Raw genomic sequence first — 22,401 nt, forward strand, 5'->3', positions numbered from 1 at the left:
GAGTGGGAGAGAGGCAGGAGCCTTGTGGAACTCCACATAGCATGATGGTGGGTGAGGCGGAGGCCAAATCAGAGAATACTTGCATGGTTCTGCCTTGTAGGAAGGAGGTGATCCTGTTCGTGGCGTCAGGGGAGAATCTGGCTTTGGTGGTAAGGTGGTGACCTAGGACGTTGTGGTCTACGAGGTCAAATGCTATGGAGGAGTCTGAGTAGGAGTAGAGCTGGTTTGCCTAGGTCTCTGGCATCGTCCATCTGTTTTTTTTATGTTCAGTAAGGCTGTTTCCATCCCGTGCCTAGGGTGAAAACCAGATTGACGTAGCCCTAGGAGCTGGTTTTCATCAATGAAGTGCTGTACCTGCAGGTAGGCTGCCTTGTCCAGTATCTTGAGCAAGGAGGACGGTGGTGATGGGTCTGTAGTTATTCGTGGAGGTAGGGTTGTTTTTTTTTAATTATTTTTTTTTATATGGGCCGGACCCAGGCTTTCTTGAGGCAGGAGGGGACTTTCGCAGTGGCAAATGAGGCGTTGAAGAAAACTGTCAGGAATGGTGCGAGGGTCTTGGCACAGTCTTTAATAATAGAGGCAGGGCAGGAGTCACCCTTGCAGTTGGACCATTTTAGGGTCCTCATGAGGTTGATCATGTCTTGTTCCTGTATGGCTTTGAATGAGAAAAGCGGGGAGGAGTCCAGGGAGGAGGAAGGGGCGGTGGTGGTGGTGGTTGGGAGCAGGTGTTTAGTGGACTGAATTTTGGTTTGGAGTGTGCCAAGTTTGTTGCGCTTGCCTGTCTGAATTTCATCACACCATACCTTACCTTTGGTGAAGTTAAGGGGGGGTAGGGCGGGAAGAGGGGTCTCTAATTCTCTGAAGATAGGGAAGATTTCTTTGGTATTGGAGTTGGTATCAGAGATTCTGGATTCGAATGATTTTGCTTTGGCAAGGAGGATTACCTTCTTGTTGTAACGCTCACCTGATTCCCGTAGAGGCGCCGATCTTGACTGGGCGTATACCGTATCTTCAAAGGTGATGTGTAACACACGGCTGGCTCTTTGGGCTGGACCTCTGTGCACTGTATGTCTGACTCGAAGGGTAAGATGTCTGCAGATAGAAAATATGGGATTAATGAACTGGGTTATTGAATGTCTCTCTCTTCTTCCCTTTCTCGTCTCCTGTAGAACCCCAAAGGTTAACGCTCTCACCTTAGGTAAGTGAACGCCGTGCTCTCCATCTGCCTCGGGGCAGGGTGCTGTAACCAGTTTCTTCACTGGCTAAGGGGAGCAGGCCTCTTGACTTCAGAGGACTGCTGTCCGTCGTTTACTGCACGAACGGTAAGTTTCGAGTAATTCTAATGTCTTTAAAAGTCTTTAGTAATGATGTCTCTTGTTTTGCAGGGTTCCGGCGATGGCGGATGACGGGCTGAAGTGAGTTGAAGATGGAGCCCGTGTGATGAATAGAAGCGCCTGGAAGCACGTAAGTAAGCGCTTGTTGCCTGCTTCACGATGCGCTCTAACTGTCTTTTTATTTTGCAGGTACAAGTTCGGAGCGGCTGCAGGGTGCCGGAATACCCACTGGGTTAGATGTGGAAAGGAGTAATGGCACGTGAGTATTAAAGTTCCCCAATGTCTTTAAACGCACCTTGTTTTGTCTTTCAGATGCCGGAATGCAGCGCGAGGCGTTGGTGACAGCCGATGGACCAGGTAAGTGAAGCGCTGTCACTGAAGACCGTAATGCTAACCTGTTCTTTCTTGTCTTTATAGGTGTTGCTGAAGACTGGATTCAGGATGGTAAGCCTTTTTCCTTAGGCCCAGGATCAGATGCAGAAGACACGATGAGCGTTCTGCTGCAGAGGATGCAGAATAACGCAAAGCAAGATTCATCCATCGGGTGTGGTTTAAATAGCCTCCTGTAGTGCTTAGGTGTCTGCTTCCACAACCACGCCTAGGTAAGAAAAGAGTCCATGCTTTCCAGAAGAGTTCCAGTGTTCTGAACCTAGGGAGTGGCTCCTGCCCCACCCAACAGGAAAAGTAGTTCCAAACAGAAGAGGATCAGAGGCTCAACTGGCAGGCAAGTAAGCAGCATGGTCTGCTGCAGGTAAGTCCACCCAAGCATTATGAGCCCGGCGCTTCCAGCGCTGGGACTGGGCATATTTATGAGCCTGGTGCCACTGGCGCCAGGACTGGGTCCAAAAGGTCCCAATTGGGACTGGTTGGCACTCGGAACCTGGGTTATGGATCTGCTTCCAAGGGAGTTGGGAAAACCCTGACCTTTTGGAAGCAGAGATCATGACACTTGTACTCTTTTTTGAGAGGGTTTTGAAGGCGAGTTTCTTTATCTGAGTGGTCCTAGCAGTCCTCCCCTCTCCCCATGGACCATCATAGTGCTTCGAATGCAACTCTCCTTGCTCTAAAAGGCTTAGGGGGTTTGGACTGGGTTGCCCCATCCCAACAAACACAGCAGAATACAAAGTGTTCCAGATGATTTCTTCCAGTCTCTAGTGTTATAGAAGCAGCAAGTTAACTAGAAGGACTCGATGAAGGGACACAAGCAGCGGCTTGAGTCGGAGGTAAGATGGGGTGACCCTGGAGAATTCTAGGTGCACTCCATCGCTCTGCAGCAACTTGTTGGAATCAGGTCAGCAATAATCCTTCCCCCACAGTACCTTAGGTTAGAAGAAAATGTTCATGCTCTATGCTCCGCGATGTTGCACCTCTGGACCCGATCTCTGGACTCCATGGTCTGATGATTGAAGGCAGAACAATGGACGGGATCTCTTAGCAACAGTCTCGAGGTAGGACCTGGGTCAGAAATTTCAGCAACTTCTTTGTTTACTCGGTTTTGGTGCCTTTTCTGCAGCACCAACAAAGAACATGGATTGCCCGGTCCATCTTCTTTGCTTCCTGCAGTCCCACACTATGATGAGGGGGTCTGGGTGAATGGAATGGATTGGATTGGATCTCTGGAGTGTCCTTACGGGTTCAGCAACGACAGATTCGGCCTTTCCATGACGATACACTCGAACTGGGCAGCAGGTCTCCTGGTATTGGTGTACCCCAGCTCTGGAAACTCCTAGGACCTTGGGAGATGGCTCAATTCAAAGTGCTTCTTGGGAATGGTTGTTCTCACCAGCCAAAGGGAAGGAGCCTTCCTCTTCGGAGCTCATCTGTTGCACAGAAAAAGGTCAAGATAGCAGTGGTCACTTCAGTGTTGCAAAGGGAAACCGTTCAAAAACCGAAGTTCTGGTTGTGGGTACCTCTACCCCTCGTGTTTTGGACGGCCGATTTCTGGCCCCCTTCACTAGGCCCACTCCCGGTACCTGTTCTGTCTGTCATGAATTTGGGAGTACTCTTCTTGGCCACTCTGACCATGGATGAGCAGGTTGGAGCAGTTTGCAAATCGGGTCACTTTAAACTCGGGGTCCTCCGGAAAGTCCTCCATTTTTTTATTCCTGCGGCTAGCCAGGCACCTGTGGTGGGTGCCCTGGTTTTTAGAGTCCTGGACTACTGTAACTCACTATATCTAGCCCGACTCAGCTATCTTATTGGGCATTTGCAGCTACTCCAGAATGCTGCTGCTCGCTCCATCTGCCCGCCTTTTGGAGACCACATGACCCCCATACTGAGACAACTCCATTGGCTCCCTGTTGCCCAGCGGATCCTGTTCAAATCTGTGTATGGTCCACCAGGCCTTCTATGGAATGGGAGCAGAATATCTGCAAAGTAAATTCACTCCCTACCAACCCACCCGTACTCTTCGTTCTCACTGCCCGGTGGGTGGCTGTGCCTCGGTTTAGGCTAGCCCGCATGGGTGGTTGTGCCTTCTCTGTTGCCGCTGCAAGAGCGTGGGACCACCTCACCATTCCATTGCGAGACATATCTGACCACCTTGCTTTTCGGCAAGGACTAAAAACTTTGGTCTTTTAGCGGCACTACGGTATCCTGCCTTTCCTCCTCAGCAGCAAGATGCCCTCGGGTGTACGTGCGCTTACATAAATGCACATAACATAACAAAGGTTAGGCAGGCATCTTGGTCTTCTTCGGTTACTTCAGCTCCCAGTGGTTGACTTGCTCTTCACTTCCGAAGCCTCACTCCAATCGGGACACCCAGACCCCCCCCCCCTCCTCCCCCCGTGGGAGCTGGTCCTGTTGAGGCACTCTGGCAGACAATAGGATGGAAGACGCCTCCCCACTTCCTGCCATGCCCAGACACTCAGGAGCCTAGTTGGGGGCAACCCAGGGTTCCCAGCAAAAGCAAAATACACAGACCTCCCCCTCCCAGAATGGTAGAAGGTGCTAACACGGAACAATCACGCTAGTAATGGTGAAAAAAGAGAGGCCTCAAGTTGGTACTTGGTTGCCCCTATTGTGCACTAACGAGGCTATGGACATAGCCTGCGGTATAAACACTATGCAATAGTTGGCAGAACACGTCCACTGCCACCAGCCGTAATTAGATCGTCTATGCGACTAAAAAGTCACAGCAGCAGAGGGAAGGGGGATACTATGTATCCCTTTGGCACTCCACTGAAGAATCTTATAGAGTTTTAGGAGAGATGCTAAGCATCTCTATCCTTAAGAATGGTAGTTACTCTAGAATATAGAAAAACGGATCTTAAAGGAGGACCCTAAGGATGCCCAGCAACACTGTCCACAAGGAGCTGTGTGCTGCAATAGTACAAACCTAGATGCCTTCAAGAGCTATGGAGCAGACAGATTCCATAGTACAGGAGAATACAAAGAATGGCGTTCCAAAAGACAGAGCACATGAGAATGAATGAATGAATGAATGAATGGAAAAAGGCTCTACTCATTCAGGATTGAAAGAAAAGGTCCAGAAGTCCAGCAAAAGTGCTGGGGGTCTCACTAGGAGAGTGGATGAAGCATATAAATGATAAATCTCCCTAATATTGTGCTCCGTCCTGGTCGCCCAGTGACCCAGCAGAACTCTGAGAGACTCACAAAAGATGAGGTTGGACTCATTAAGATAGAATGGACAAAAGTTATTCAAAGTTATAAAAGTTTGGAACAGTTTGTACATATGTTTCAGATGGTTTTACTACATAATCTGTTACAACCAATGCTATTTTAAAGTTACTATAACTGTTTAAAATAGTAATATGAGATCAATTTGGGGGTATTCTTTAGATAATAAATTACTTACTGGAGTTGTGAATTATCACCTCTGCTTTAGTGTAAATAATGCCTATTTTTGTATATAACTCCTAAGTCTATTAGTGTTTTCTTTAACTAAGTGTATGCTCGAAGTTCTTTGTGCCCCACTACAGCCCTCCTCCTTCTTTGGAATAAGCCTGGCTGCTTGACAGTCTAACAACCTTTGTGTGATTCAGGCCTAAACTAAAAAGTGTAACACTGTTCACCTAAGATGGGCTTTCCCAAGTTCTGTCGGACAACAACTTGAAAGAAATTCCCCAACATTCTTATTAAAAAAATGTTCAGATAAAGAAGTTTTTGTAAGGATTGGATTTTTAATGGCTCTCCATCTTGTCTTTCCAGGCAGAAGGTTATGTGATTGGCAGCTGTATCAAGCACATACCAATTGCAGGTAGAGATATAACGTACTTCATTCAACAACTGCTGCGGGACCGAGAAGTGGGGATTCCTCCTGAACAATCTCTGGAAACTGCTAAAGCAGTTAAGGTAACTGTTCGGTTGTCTATTGGCTGCAACAGGATATGGAAACTCATGTGAGATTCCATAAGGTATCCATTAAGTTGTACACTTCGAATGGATTCATCTTTTTGCAGGAGGCAGGTACAATTGAAGTAACATACACTACATTGCTTATGTAACACTGAAAATGGTTATCCTAATTTTTCGGGATTATTTGTTTTAATAATGAAAGCCTAAGGCACAGTTTCTACTATTTTGTGTATACTCAGAATGTATTATTTAGTTTCAACTTTCTGGATAATGGGACCAACATCGAGACTCTGCTGAAAGCTTCTCCACGGTTATTAACTTTCTTAAAAGTTCTTCTTTGGTAGCCTGTAGAAGTGTACCTACTTATTCGATTAGCTTTTCAGATGGTGGCATGTATTGCTGTACTTGAGGGTTGCACAGTTTTTGGTCGGCACAAGAGAAATGGGAGCTCAGTAGTGTTGGAACTGAAAAGCTATCTTTTTCTTAAACATTTCCTTCCAGTTTTGGAGACAGAGAGGTTGGGGAGGTTTAGATTCACACAGACAACACTACTGTAATGTTTTATTTGAACAGGGAGGCACAGGCTTCTCCTCACTATACTTGATAGCAATCCAACGTTGTCCCTAGCCAATCAAAAAAAGTGGCATTACATTAGTTGTACATGGGAGTTCTACCCTACACTTTGCTTCGTTTTCTTCTGAAGTATGGAACATTTCAGAAGTTCAGTCATGGCATGAATTCATTTGAATGCAAAACCTTGAAACTGGCCTTGCTACTTTTGGCACTTACATCTGCTACTCTTTTTTGGAAAGTGGATCTTCACAGAAGGAAAAGCCTGTTTTAAGAGCAGGGCTGATCGAACGCCCCCCTGACCCTCCGACCAACCCCCACCCCCCCGCTCCCCTGCCACCAACACCATTGCCCATCCTCAGAGCTTGGTACATGGGGAAGTAGTTTAGGATCCCAGCATTCCGATTGTGTGGCCCAAAAGGGTTCCACCAGAAAACTATACAACGCTAATAGATTCACGTCAGTCAATGGACGCTGGAGAAGTGTTAGGTAAGATTTTGTGGAGTCCAACTGGTGTGGGTCTTTACATGACTTATCAGCTTGGTATTAGTGACCTACATTTTTACATAGGCCTGTACTACACAAGTTAGTTGTGGCTGAGCAGCCAGGCTTATCTTAGAAGGGGTACTGTGAGCTGTAGAGCAGTACAATGACATCAGTTGTGACAAGTGAACACTTACACACTTAGATTACAATTATTTATATACACAAAGCAAATGAATCACATTATGCAGCAACTAATGGTAACATCAAGCCGAATTTCAGAATCTGTTATTATTGAAGTAGCAACAATGCAGGTAAGTAAATTCCTTTTGAACCAAAACATTTCCAGCACACGTAGTGACATCAGTTAAGGTCAGTAGTAGCACTTACCGTTTGCCATACAATGGTGAGCTTGGAGGGAAAACATGTCAGAGTTGAATAGAACACTGTAGCACTAACAATAGTCTTTTTCTCCCAGAGGGATGTAGGCAGTCGTTTATCCCATCAATAATAGTGTTCAACACTCAAAACCTGCGAGGGAACAGAAGAGGAGCCGTTGGGGAACTAGGACAGCCAAAGTCAATGGGTCAGTTCAAAGTTCTGATGCCCTCTTCTAAGAAAATGTTTTAGAATAGTCAGTTCTGTGATCTTTATACTGAAGCTCAAGAGGAGCCACCTTGAAGGAGCACAAGGTGGAAAGCCAGTGCAGTTGAGTTGAGGTCAACTCAAAAGGGTTTAAAATGGTACCCTCCAAGCTCTCGGAAGCACTACAAACGGCAAAATGTAGATTTACCCCAAGCCGCACAGTACCAGAGAATTGAATAATTTGTTCCAGCTGGATGCCTTCCTGTTGCAGTGTATCAGAACCTTGTTCTTGTTCCTTGGTCGTGGTGATAAAAGGGAGGATGTTTGGCGGGCTACTGCTGCAGCACTCCTGAGAGGGATTCTGCAACAATGGATTATCCTTGATTCAGCAGCCTTTTGTGGTTTTGGCATCTTTTTCTCGATGCCAAAGAACAAATGAACGGCTCTGGTTGGATGTTACTTGATCCCCCGTTCCTGGGCTCTGGTTAGGAGACTCTGGATGAAGATTTCCTGCTTCTTTAGAGTCTTCTGGAAGCACACAAAATGTTTGCCTGATTTGCACTTTCGACGACAATGCACTCGATGATGGTCGGGGGGGGTCCCCAGGCATTGGGATTCTGCAGCTTTGGAAAGTCACATGAAGTCAGGGGTTATGCCAAAATGAAGCTTGTCTCGAGGCTGGTTGGTCCCAACAGCCCAAGGGAGGAAGTTGTTGGGGAGAATTCTCATTTCGAATGGATTGTGTCCTCCAACGTATTCCTCATATTAGATATTCTTACCTTCCAGGTTTGCTGCTTCGGAGAAAAAAAATATTTCCACCAGAGGGCGCTCTGCTCGAGGCTGCGGGGTCGATGTCCCTCGGCGGCCTCCATCAAGCAGCGATGTCATCTGTTGTATAAAAGCATCGAGGTGCGCCCGTTGGCCTCAGTTCTGTTTTTTTCCATTAGCTTTGTTTCTGATCGAGAAAACGGCGCTTCAGTTAGTGAAAATGTCATCTAATCCTTCCACGTTGAAGACTGGATTATAAAAATGCCAGAAATGTGGAAGGAAGATGTCACTAACACCCCCATCGGAATTGCCTTGGTTCCGACCATTGTATAGACGAGTGCGGTTTCTGTCAGTCGATGACCCATAAAGCATTAAAGGAATGGAGAGGTGAACTGGTGGTGGGGGAGGAGTCTTCAATTTTCTTTGAGGGGGGGGGAGGGAAACTCGGCTGAGTCTATTTTAAGACGTCACAAATCTAAAAAGTCTAGGTCGAGGAGCAGATCCAGGAAGTCCTCTTCTTCCTCTAAAAAGATGACACCGGTCTCCCTCTTCCACAATGTCGTCTGAGGAAACTACATGTCCATCAAAACACGATTCCCCGAAAAAGTGGGAAGCCTACAGAACATCTATGCTAAAGATCTTTGAGAATGCGGCCCAGACCCCCTCGAAGTCTAGCGAAGGCCATGTTCCTGCTCCTACAAAGAGTGACAGGGGATGATCTAAGACAAGAAAATCTGTTGACAAATCGTTGAGGGTGTTGTCCAGGGAGTCCTCCCTGACACCTCATAAAAACGGGTGCAAAAATCGGGGGTAGTACTCGATAAAATGGGTCGGATACACATCCGCCATTAAAATCCTTGTTGAAGACTTCCTCGAAGCCTCTGTCTAAGGCGATCGAGCACAGGGTGTCGACAGACCATTCCAAGAAGGCTATGTTGAGTGCACAGTAGACTATGTCGAAGGCTCCTTCAACAGCGTCAATAATTCCTTCGGTGTTGACAATTCCTTAAGTGTCAAAGGTTACCTTGACTGTATCGAAGGCGATCCCTATAACTTCGATGCCGTCGACGTCTTCGTTCATTCCTCTTGCAAAATGGACATCTGTGTCAGTCTAAGCCACCTGAGAAATTATTTCAACCTGAAAGTAGGCAGGATTTCTTTAAAACCATGTTCTCCATTTATGAGGGAGGTCATCAGGAGAGGAAGATGTTTCACCAGCTGGTGTGAAATTTGGAACAAAACAGGTCCCTGAGGAGTTGATTGACCCTCAATCTAAGATGGCAGATTTGAGTGCTTGCAGTCAGCAAGTGGTCTGGACACATCACCAGAATATGAATTTGAAAAGCCTGACCCAGCTGAGCATGCTGATGCAGGATACAGAAAGTTAATAAATGGGGTATTTGAATTTTTTGGGTGGAGCAGAAATTCACCTATTTATCAGGATGATGTGACTGACATCCTTTCGGGGGGCCCTCAACAAGACACCATACTTCCTTTTCATGTATCTCTACAAAGGAAGGTGACCACTGCATGGGAAAACCCTGAGTCTACTCCGACAGTAAATAAAAAAATAAATAGTTTCCAAATGCAGACCCTGTTCTTCAGATTCTGAATATTTCAGTAAACACCCATCACCTGAGAGTCCTGTAGTTCAGGCGGCTACTTCTACTAGGAATGCGGCATATCCTACAATTCCCCCAGATGGGGATGATAAGAAGATTGATGCATGGTCCCAAAAGATTATTTCTTCGGGGAGCATGGCATTAAAATCTACAAATGTAACTTGCACCCTTGCAAGATTTACATACACTGTGTGGGACTGTATGACCGCGGCAGCTGAACACATCCCTGAAGGTGAGAACGGGAAGGTTTCCTGGCCATAGTAAGGGATGGAAAGGAGGCTACGGGGCAATTCCTTCAATCAGGTTTGGACACTGCTGACCGCATCAGTAGGTCCATGGAGCCTAGTGCTGTGCTAAGTAGGTTTGCGTGGCTGAGGAAGTCAGGTTTTGCACCGGATGTGCAGGCAAGACTTCTCAATATGCTATTTGACGGCTCGAAGTTGTTCAGCAGCAAGGCGTATGAAAGTTTGGAGAAGCTGCAGACCTCCAAAGTGGCAGCAAAATCACTCAGTGCCACTATACGACAAACTCAACAACTCCCCTACACAGGCTCATCTTCTTGGAGGGGGTAGTCCCTTTCGATTTTATTCCTCATTTGGAAAGGGAAGCGGACAGGCCAGTTAAAGGGGACATAGGGAATTTCCTCGGGGGTGAGGAAAAGGTACTAGATCTGCCTCAGCAAGGGCAATTGTCCCTTCAGCTGCAGCAGCAGCTGCCACAAAGCCACTGAGTTTTTGACCCACAAGACCCCGGTGGGAGGCAGGATCTCACAGCATCTGGAAGAATGGTGGGCCATTACTTCAGATGCTTGGGCACTGGAAACAGTTTCCAAACGTTACTGCCTTTCTTTTCAAAAGAAACCTCAATCACTCGCCGGGATACAACTCTGCCAAACATCCAGACCCGCTCCTGTTGCAGGAAATCTTAACCCTGCTACTAAAAGGTGCAATAGAGCATTTACCTGTAGCGGAGAGGAACAAGGGTGGGTATTCCCCATATTGCCTTATGCCAAAGAAGGACAGAGGGTTGAGACCCATCTTAGACTTCAGAAACTTGAACAAGTTCCTCAGGAAGGACAAGTTCAAAATGTTCACACTCTCTCAGATCCTTCAGGCTCTCCAACTCCAAGACTGGTTGGTATCATTGGACCTTCAGGATGCTTACTTTCATGTGCCAATAAATCTCAAACACACGAAGTCCCTGAGGTTCGCGATTGGCAATTCTCACTATCAGTTTCAAGTTCTGCCTTTGGGGTTGACCTCCGCCCGAGAGTTTTCACCAAGTTGATGGCGGTTGTGGCAGCGAGTCTCGGGAGAGGGGGAATTCACGTCTACCCCTACCTGGACGATTGGATGATCAGGGTACGTTCTCCCAAACAAACCCAGGAGCATCTATCCAAGACCTGCCACTTCTTTCACAGACTGGGCTTTTCTCTGAATTTAAAGTCATACATGATACCATCACAGAACTCCAGTTTATCGGAGCAGTCCTGGATACTTACTCGGGCAAAGCCTCGCCTTCCGAAAGGGGGATCGCACCACATTCTGCAGATGGTAACAGAATTCCAAGATGTCCAGCATCTACCGGCCTTCGATTTTCTCAGGTTGCTCGGTCTTATGGCATCCTGCATTTTTCTGGTGCCAGAAGCCAGATTGAGGATGAGATCTCGTCAATGGGCCCTCAGTACTCTATGGTCCCAATTTTCAGGGGAAATGTCAGATCTTTTTCAAGTTCCAGCCAGAGTAGCACAGGACCTTCGATGGTGAGTTTGCAGAGAACATATCTTCAAGGGAGAATCTTTTTGGCAACCATGGCCGTAGATAACGGTAGTGATGGACACCTCACTCATAGGGTGGGGAGCTCACACCAACGAGATGACAATCAGCGGTCTTTGGTCTCTTTCGGAGTCCAAACTACACATCAACCTATTGGCGCTGAGGGCAATCAGACAAGCGCTGAAGGCCTTCCTACCCTCTGTACGGGGAAAGAATGTCCTGATAATGACGGACAACACAGTGGCCATGTACTACCTCAACAAAAGAGGAGGATTAGGGTCCCTACCACTGTGCAGAGAGGCGATGTAGCTATGGCTCTGGGCAATACAAGAAGGCGGTTCATCTAGCCGGAGAGCAAAACACAGCGGTGAACGCTGTGAGCAGGCAGAGCACACTTTCCCACTAGTGGGAAGTAGCTCAGGAAGTCCTTCAAGAGATCTTCGCTTTTTGGGGAACCCCTCAAGTGGATCTGTTTGCGACCAGTGTCAACAGGAAGTGCGAACTGTACTGCTCAAGGGACTTTCCTCAGAGGAGCTCTAGGAGACATGTAAGTGGTGGACTGGGAATTTCCACTCCTGTACGTGTTTCATCCAGTCCCTGTGATCCCTCGAGTAATCAGGCGGCTAAGGAGGTTCAGCAAAACCATGATCCTAATTGCCTCCGATTGGGCCAGGAGGACGTGTACCCTGACCTTCTGCCCATGTCCATCTGCCCTCCAATACGTCTTCCACAAAGAGAGGGCCTGTTCTCACGAGAGGAAGGTCTGGTTCTCCATCCGGAGGTCAAGACATTCAACCTTCACGCATGGCTTCCGAGAGGCTGAGATAGTAGGATTGGGACCTTCCGGATGACGTAATGAAGATTTTGCTTTCAGCCAGAAGACCTGTAACTAAATCTCTGTACCGGTGTCGTTACAAGTTCAGTAACTGTTGCAGAGATAAGAATGTGGACCCTTTTCAGTGTAATATTCCCACAATATTATCTTTTCTTCTACACTTGTATCAACCTGGAGCCCCAGATTGGCTGATAAAGGGGTATTTAGCAGCGCTATCTATTTTTAAGCGCTCCTCTGAGTAGGAATATTATTTCAAAATACCCTTAATTATACTATTTTTAACAGTTCTTAATAATGTGTTTCCTCCAATACCTTTTTCAAGTACCTGTGTGGGACTTAAACTTGGTATTAAAGTTTCTCAAATGCATTCTGTTTGAGCCTTTACATTCTTGTCCGTTAAGGCTCCTTACTTTAAAAACCATACTTCTACTTGCAATTACTTCAACCCGCAGGGTGAGTGAGATGCAGGCACTTTCTAGCAGACCTCCTCACACCATCTTTTACAAAGAAAAAGTTGTTCTTGGAGTCAAACCTTTGTTTTTACCAAAAACTGTCTCGGATTTTCACTTGTGACAAAAGATAACACTGCCTGCTTTTTATCCCCCAGCCGCCCTCACGCGAGTAAGGCGGAGGAAAGACTACACAGATTGGACACTAGGAGAGCTGTTAGTTTCTATAGTTCAAGACTGGCCAGGTTACGTCAGTGCGACCAACTCTTTGATACACTGGTTGTAAATTAGGGCTGGCAGTGACTAAGCAAACATTGTCCAGAAGGATAATTTCGAAGGGATTGTGTCCTCCGACGTATTCCTTATCTTTGATAATACGTTTCCAGCTTGCTGGCCTCAGAAATTATTTCTGTAGAGGCCGCTGCGCGTCGACGGCCGCCCAGTCGATGTCCCTTGACGGCCACCGTATCGGCGCCGACGTCACCATGCCCATAAATAGCCACGCGCTGCGTCCGTTGCTCAGTTCCGTTTTTCCGCGCTTCGTGGGGCCTCGGAACGTCGTTGCTCAGTTCAGTCAGGATAACTCTATATCTACTCGAATAATACCTACTCGTTCTCGATGGCATCTTCATCGGAACCGACGACGCCGCGATCCGGCTTCAAGAAATGTCGAGACTGTGGTAAAAAAATGTCGTTAATGGATCCCCACAGGATCTGCTTGTGGTGCTTGGGATCCGAGCACCATTGTTCGGAGTGTGAGGACTGCATGTCCATGACGGCAAAAGCCTTGAAGGAGCGCAAGGGGAAGCTCGAGAGAGGTAAGTCAAAAACCTCCTCGAAGGTTTCTTCAGCTGAGTCGAGGCATTTGTCTCATCGCAGTCAAACGTTCCCATTCTAGATCTCGAAGTAGCTCCCACCATTCGTCGAGATCAAGACTCGAAAAAGAGACGTCGGAGATCCCCTTCCTCGTCGTCTTCTGTGTCCCCAGAAAGGGTCTCCTGTTCCACAAAACACAGCTCTCAAACTGAGTGGGAGGAATTCAGAAAGAAAATGTTAAGCGTCTTCGAGAACGCGGCCTCGACCCCCTCGAAGACAGCTGAGGGTGATACCCCGGGTGAAAAACCCAAAAAATCAAAACGCCGCGAGTCGCAGCACCCAGCGAAACATTCCACCCGAGAGCGCCACGAGCCATCGGGTAAGAAGGCACCATCTTTGCCGTCGTCGAGGATTCCTTCGCCGTCGTCGAGGATTCCTTCAACGCCGTCGTCGGAGATTCCTTCGACTCATGAATCGGCGCCATCGACGCTGTTGTCGAAGGGTTCCTCGACGCATCGGTCGATCGACTCGACGCCGATGAAAGAGAAGACCAAGGCTACTCCACAGCCAACGGTGATCCCAAGGGCCTCGGGCACGACGCCGAGACAGTCGTCGATGTCCTCGAGTAGGATCCCGATCCTCTCGAGTTCTTCGAGACCCCTTCGAGTTTTTTCAACGCCATTTTCAGCGCCTTCGAAGCCTGTCACATCGGCGTCTACGACATCAACGTTTTCTCGCCCAATAATGAAGAGTTTGGCTCCTTCTGCCTTAGAGATGGGTTTTACACCATTTCAGAGGTCAGAGTACCCTGGACGATGTTCAATTTATGAAGAGGGGGAAGATTCTGACCAGGAAACATTTGGGTTACAGAGGACCACACTGCCTATTTCAGAGGGTTTCACCTCTGAGGAAAGAAGGCTGAAGGACCTACAAGAGTCACTACATGAGGCAAGTGTGCTGGACACTTCCCCAGAAGTGGAATTTGTTAAGCCAGACCCAGGGGAGCATGCAAAACGCCCTATAGAACCTTTATGGAAAGAATTATTGAATTTATGGGTTGGTCTGCGCCTTCCCCTGTTTTTCAACAGGATGACCTAACAGACATATTAGACAAAGGTCCACAGGAGGACCCTGTGGTCCCCTTCCATGCAGCCTTACAAAGGAAAATTACATCTAATTGGGAAACTCCTGAAGTTATCCATGCGGTCAATAAAAGATTGTCAGCCAAGTATAGGGTAGCGGCTGCTGACCCTGAATACTTATCAAAACACCCGACTCCAGAGAGCCTGGTGGTTCAAGCGGCAACTTCATCTAGCAGCAGGACCGCTTACCCTACTGTCCCACAGGATAGAGATGACAAGAGGTACGATTCTATGGCGAAGAAAGTCTTCTCTGCTTGTAGTATGGCGTTGAAGTCCATCAACGCCACCTGTACGCTCACCAGGTTCAGTCACACACAATGGGAGTGTGCTTAATCAGCGGCTGACTGCATACCCGAAGGAGAGGAAAAGGAAGCCTTCCTTAACATTATTAAAGATGGCAAAGATGCCATGTGCGAATCACTTCAAAGTGGCATCGATTCCGTTGACAGTATCAGCAGGGCCATGGCGGCAAGTACAACAATCCGCAGGCATGCGTGGTTGCGAAAGTCTGGCTTTGCTCCAGATGTACAGGCCAGACTTTTGAATATGCCCTTTGACGGCTCTTCACTATTCGGAAAAAAGGCTGATGACAGTCTAGAAAAGTTAGACTTCTAAAGCAGCAGCAAAATCTTTAGGAGCTGCTATCCGCCAAACTCCTTTTTGCCCCTCAGGAACCTCTGGGAGAGGAAAGTCGTTTCGCTATTATTCCGCATTCGGGAAAGGAAGAGGACCGCTGGCTCAAAGGCCAAAGGAGATCCACCTGAGGTGGATGGGTCAAAAGTACTAAGGCCGCAGCAGCAGCAGGTGCCTCTTTACCCTCGGCATCTGCATCAGCCGTCCCCAAACCACTCTGAGGCCTTTCCACACAATACACCTGTAGGGGGCAGGTTAACTCGCCATCTGACGGAATGGCAGGCTATAATGTCGGATGCTTGGGCATTGGAGACAGTTGCCCAGGGTTACTGCCTACCCTTTCTACACATCCCTCAGAGTCATCCACCGGGGAACAGCTCTCTGAAAGTTCCAGATTCGCTCCTCTTGCAGGAAATTATGGACCTGCTAGAGAAAGGTGCCATAGAACCGGTACCTGTAGCGGACAGGAACAAGGGCTGGTACTCCCCCCTACTTTCTCATACCAAAGAAGGACGGAGGACTGAGACCCATCCTGGACTTGGTAACTCTCTCTCAGATCCTTCAGGCCCTCCAGCTCCAGGACTGGCTGGTATCTCTGGACCTTCAGGATGCTTATTTCCATGTGCCAATCCATCTCAAACACAGGAAATACCTGAGGTTCGCAATTGGCGACTCTCATTATCAATTTCGAGTTCTGCCATTTGGGCTGACCTCCGCCCGAGGGTCTTCACCAAGCTGATGTCGATAGTGGTGGCGAGTCTAAGGAGGGAAGGGATCCACGTCTACCCCTACCTGGACGATTGGCTGATCAGGGCTGTATCTTCGGAACAGGCCCAGGCCCAACTAGATTATATCTGCCACTTCCTTCACAAACTGGGCTTCTCCCTCAATTTAAAGAAGTCACAGATGATACCATCACAGAGACTCCAGTTCATTGGAGCGGTCCTGGACACTTCCCTGGGAAAAGCCTTGCCACCAGAGGTGAGGGCTCAAGATATTCTGCAGATTGTCACCAAGTTTCAAAATGCCCAACGTCTCCCAGCCTTCGACTTTTTGAGGTTGCTACGCCTCATGGCATCCTGCATCTTCCTTGTGCCAGAGGCTCGCCTGAGAATGAGATCTCTTCAGTGGGCACTGAAGTCAGTGGTCGCAATTCTCAGGGAGAATGACAGATCTCCTCCGGATTCCGGACAAGGTAGCCCGCGACCTTCAATGGTGGGCCTATCCAGAGAACATCTTGAAAGGAGAACTGTTTTGGCAACCATGGCCGGAGATAACCGTAGTCACAGACGCCTCACTCACGGGGTGGGGAGCCCATGCCAACGACTTGACCATCAGCGGTCGTTGGTCTCCATCGGAGTCCAGACTACACATCAACCTATTGGAGCTGAGAGCCATCAGACTAGCGCTGAAAGCTTTCCTGCCATCAGTACAGGGGAGAAATGTCCCGATAATGACAGACAACACGGTGGCCATTCACTACCTCAACAAAAGAGGAGGCGTAGGATCACTACCACTGTGCAGAGAGGCGATGCAGCTCTGGTTCTGGGCAATCCAAGAAGGAATCTCTCTATCAGCAGTCCACCTAGCCGGAGAGAAGAACTTGACAGCGGACGCTCTGAGCAGGCAGAGCACAGTCTCCCACGAGTGGGAACTAGCTCAGGAAGTCCTTCAAGAGATCTTCGCCCTTTGGGGAACCCCTCAGGTGGATCTGTTTGCCACAAGCGCCAACAGGAAGTGCGATCTGTTCTGTTCAAGGGAATTTCCCCCGAGAGGAGCTCTAGGAGACACGTTCGTAGTGGACTGGGAGTTTCCACTCCTTTACGCGTTCCCACCAGTCCCTGTTATTCCTCAAATGATCAGGAGGTTGAGAAGATTCTGGAAAACCATGATCCTAATTGGGCCAGGAGAACGTGGTACCCGGACCTTCTAGATATGTCCATCTGCCCTCCAATCCGTCTTCCATTCAAAGAGAATCTTCTCTCGCAGAAGGGAGGTCAGGTTCTCCATCCAGACACCCAGAACCCTCAACCTTCACGCTTGGCTTCTGAAAGGGTGAGGTACAAGGATTGGGATCTCCCTGATGACATCATGGAGGTGTTGCTTTCGGCCAGAAGGCCAGCAACAAAGTCTTTATCGCTGCCGTTGGAACAAATTTTGCAGCTGGTGTAGGGTAGAGAATATCGACCCTTTTTCATGTGGTACACCAATGGTGTTATCGTTTCTACTCTACTTGGCAAACTCGGGCCTTCAAGTTGGCACTGTAAGGCTATCTCACAGCGCTTTCTATCTTCAAGCGCACTGCAGAGGAATCATCGTATTTCAAACTTCCTCTAGTGGTACAATTTCTCAAGGGACTAACTAATGTTTATCCCCCAAAACCATTCCAGGTTCCCTTATGGGACTTAAATTTAGTCTTAAACTTCCTAATGGGCACTCCATTCGAACCACTTCTCTTGTTCGCTGAGATTTCTCACGCTTAAAACTGTCCTATTGGTAGCACTAACATCTGCTAGGAGGGTGAGCGAGCTACAAGCTCTCTCCTGTAAACCCCCACATACAATTTTCCACAAGGACAAAGTTGTCCTACAGGTGAAGCCTAATTTCCTCCCAAAGGTGGTTTCTGAATTTCATATTACTCAGAAAATTACGTTACCTTCATTCTACCCTCCTCCCCATCCGGGGAAAGAGGAGGAAAGGCTTCATAGGCTGGACCCAAGGCGAGCTCTCAGCATTTATATCAGCAGAATGGCTAGGATCAGGCAAGCAGACCAACTGTTTGTAGGATGCTCGGGTCATAAGTTAGGACTACCCATAACAAAACAAACCATCTCCAGGTGGATTATTTTGGCCATTCTGGAATGTTACAAACTGGCAGGGAAAGAGCCACCCCAAAAGATCAGGGCTCATTCAACCAGGGGTACCGGTCCGAGACATATGTGCGGCTGCCACATGGTCGTCCACACATACATTCACAAAATTTTACAATCTGGATTCCTCCACTACTCAAGAGACCAGATTTGGCAAGGCCGATTTACATTCGGTCCATCCCTAAAGGGATACATAACATTCTCACTCCCACCTCCAATTACATGCCACTGCTATGGGAGTCTATCAAAGATAAGGAATACGTCGGAGGACACAATCCCTTCGAAGAACAAGTTACTTCTTACCTTGTAACATTCTTCCGACGGGATGTTCCTCCGACGTATTCCTTATCCGCCCCTCCCATCCATCCCCGCAGTGATACTTCCCTTGTGGTTGCAGCTTACGCTCCTTCAAGGTCAATAACCAATTCAGGCATGACTTGTCTTATGCTACAAAACGAAACTGAGCAACAGATGCAGCGCGTGGCTATTTATGGGCATGGTGACGTCGGCGCCGATACGGTGGCCGTCGAGGGACATCGACTGGGCGGACGTCGACGCGCAGCACCCTCTACAGAAAAAAATTCCGAGGCCAGCAAGCTGGAAACGTATTATCAAAGATAAGGAATACGTCGGAGGAACATCCCGTCGAAAGAACGTTACAAGGTAAGAAGTAACTTGTTCTTTGGCTATAACTGAATGATAGACTGGCTGGGAAAGATCCTCCAGATGGGCTGAGAGCTCATTCCATCAGGGTCATGACAACTTCAACAGCACTTCAAAGGGGTGTCCCAGTACAAGATATTTGCACGGCAGCCACCAGGTCATCCATGCACACATTTATAAAACACTATTCCCTAGATTCGACTTCCTCACGGGGGGGGGGGCTCTTTGCTAAAGCAGTACTTCATTCTGTACATGATTTAATATCTCTCATACTCCAACCTCCAATACAAACACTGCTTTGGGAGTCTCTCTAAGATGAGGAATACGTGGTAGGACACAATCCATTCGAAGAACAAGTTACTTACCAACTGTAACGTTCTTTCGATTGGATGTTCCTCCTACTTATTCCTCATTGACCCTCCAGCCTACCCCACAGTACAGTTTACGTGGTTTACACTCAAAGTTCCTTTAATGCTTGGGTCAAAAGAGGTACGCCATTATCTACAATCCATTGACTATAATAAACGAAAAAACAGAACTGAGGCCAACGGGCGGGACTTGCGGCTTTTATACAACGGATGACGTTGGCGCTCGACGGATGCCGCTGAGGGACATCGATGCCTTAGCCTCGAGCAGAGTGCAAAGCTGGAAGGTAATAATATCTAAGATGAGATGTATATGTGGGAGAAACATCCAATCTAAAGAACGTTACAGTTGGTATGTAACTTTTTTTTATTTTTTTATATTCTTTGTATTAACTGTGTGCAACAAAAATAAACACTTAGCTGTAGTACTGATATGTTCATACATTATACAATTTCAATTACTTTTCAGAGTGTTCTTGCTCGGCCTTTTCAAGTACAGTTTGTATCTTTCCCATATATTCTTTGGCCGAGTAGCAGGTAATACCGAGTCTATGTATGTATAGTTCCTCCATATCGTTTGCCCATACCATGTCTCTATCCCAGTCTGCCTTGGTTGGGGGAGTTGCACTTTTCTATTTGAGCAGAATCGCCCTTTTGGCTAGGAGCAGACTTAAGTTCAACAGTTTCCGCCATATCGGGTTCATTTTCTCGACTACCCCCAACAGGCACATCCGTGGGGTCCATTCCACTGGTTGATTTGCCATCCCATCTAGGGCCAGACACACCCCCTCCCAATATCCCCTCAGTTTTACACATGCCCCTAACATATGGTAAATGTTTGCATTTTCAGCATTGCATCTCGGGCAGTTCCCGGACATGGTCGGATATATGCGTTTGAGCTTCAAAGGGGGGGGTAGTGTGTTCTTTATATTAGCTTATAGTGAATTAGCCTGTATCTAGAATTACATGAAATCTGTTTGGTAAGTGCACAGTGTCGGGACCATTCATCGTTTTCAATTTGCTCTCCCAGGTCTTGTTCCCACTTGGCCTTAGTTGTGCGTTGCTCTATCGGGCGTGTTTGGAGTATAATCTTATACAGTGCTGACACCATTATCTTTTGAGATCCGCCCGTGAACATATAATCCCAATCCCATATTCTGCGGTGGTTCATTAGGAAAGGTCGGACATATACTTTATATGGCTGCTTGTATACGGGAATATTGTTGTCTGGTCCCGTGCGTATTCCTCACTACGTCCTTGATATCATCCCACTGAATAAAGTGCCCATCCGTGAACAGTTGACCCCATTGTGATATGCCCCTGGAGGACCAGTGGGTGGCTACTTCCACCTCTATACTGAAGTGTGTTTGGGGGTCGCCCCAAAGCAGCATACTCGGATGGTATATCTTATCCGTGTCAAATATCTCAACTATTTTGGCCCATGCCGTAGTCACCACCTTTGATGGTTTTGTGGCGTTGTAATGCTTGGGAGTTGACTTTGTAAGTTGGTGGAGCACCAACACGGCCTCTTTTTCGGGCTGGCTCGGTACATGGCCCGCTGGGTTAAGAAATATTGTGCCTGTGCAGCCAAGTAGTAAAGTTCAAGGTCCGGTGCCATCAAACCACCCTGTGGGTAGACATCAGTTAGAACCCTCCAGCTCACCCTAGGGTGACCACCCCATACAAATGTGACACATGCGTTGGACATCTTGGTAAATAAGGCCGCCCCGGCCAGACCGGCACCGTACTAAATAGATAAAAAAGCTTTGGGAGAATTATCATTTTTACTAAAGCGATCCTACCCATCATGGAAATGGGTAGAGCACTCCAATGCTTTAACTTAATACATAGAGCGTCTGCCAGCAGGTTATAGTTTAGTGCTTGCGATAATTGAACCGTCCTAGCAATACACACTCCCAGATACAGAATGTGTCGGGCACCACAGTAGGCCATGCAGGTCATGGGATTTACTCGTGTTTTCAGTAATTGGGAACACTTCTGATTTGTTGGGGTTAAGTCGTAGGCCCGAGAATCTACCAAACCGTTCTACTTCTGCCAGGACCCTCCCCAATGTTCTTTCTGGGTCTTTTAGGTACAGCAAAATGTCGTCTGCATATAGATTTATAATGTGCAGTTTACTCCCTATCCTCAGCCCGTATGTGCTGCAATGAGTCCTCAATATGTCCGCCAGTGGTTCTATTATTAGGGCGAACAGTAATGGTGACAATGGGCAACCCTGTCTAGTGCCCCCTCGTAGTTCAAGCTTTTCTGTTAGGGTGCCGTTAGCTCTGGCCTGGGGGCCTGTGTATAGTAATTGTATCCATTTCAGGAAGTTTGGACCGAACCCGTAATTTCGCAAGACCCCGAACCGGAAGGGCCAGGATACCGTATCAAATGCTTTATGCACATCTAGTGACGCGGCTATGGCCTGCTGATCTGAGGGTGTTGTAGTCAGGATCTCATGGCATCTTCTGATGTTAGTGGCCGTAGACCTGCCGAGAATGAACCCTGCCTGATCCTCGTGGACCATATATGGCATCAAAGGTGTTAACCTAGTGGCGAGTATCTTTGCCAACACCTTTGCATCTGTATTAATTAATGATAGTGGTCTATAAGACCCGCAGTCATCCAGGGGCTTCCCTGATTTGAGCAGTAGCGTTATTACTGCTGCTTTTGTGGTCTCGGGGAGCTCTCCTTTATCTAGGGCTTCGGTCCACACCGCCAGTAGTCTGGGTACTAACAGATGTTTAAACTCCTTGTAGAACTCTGCACTAAGGCCATCGGTGCCAGGGGCCTTCCCGTTGGGAAGTGCCTCAATTGCCTCCACAACTCCCTGGTATCTTCCGCCAGTAATGTTGGGATTTGGGAGAGATAATGTTCAATCTCTGCATCCGTAGCGTTGGATTGAGGTGTGTAAAGTTCTTCATAGAATGCGTGGGAATGTGTCGCGTATCTTACCCTGATCGGTGGTGACCAAGCCATCCGCTGTTTGTATACATGGGATATCTGTTGATCCCCTTTCTCCCCTCACTGCTCTGGCTAACAACCTCCCCGGGCGTTTGCTTTCTCCGTAGCGGCGTGCAGCCGCCGGTTTGTCAAAGTAGCGGATCTCTTGGTCCGCTGTCTCTGTGTATTCGTCTAGCTTGTTCTTTATATCTAAAGTGAGTTGTGGTG

General features: G+C 47.7%; 1 protein-coding gene across 1 annotated transcript in view; it reads left to right on the top strand.

The window, feature by feature from the left end:
• Positions 1-22,401, top strand: part of ACTR3 (actin related protein 3) — a 260,843-nt gene that overhangs the window by 181,307 nt on the left and 57,135 nt on the right. The window contains exon 7 of the mRNA XM_069616585.1: positions 5,505-5,648. Coding sequence (XP_069472686.1) covers positions 5,505-5,648 — 144 coding nt within the window. The remainder of the gene's footprint in view (positions 1-5,504; positions 5,649-22,401) is intronic.

This window comes from Ambystoma mexicanum, chromosome 9 (genome assembly GCF_040938575.1).
Source record: "Ambystoma mexicanum isolate Mex_15411 chromosome 9, UKY_AmexF1_1, whole genome shotgun sequence".
In the NCBI taxonomy this organism is placed as follows: domain Eukaryota; kingdom Metazoa; phylum Chordata; class Amphibia; order Caudata; family Ambystomatidae; genus Ambystoma; species Ambystoma mexicanum.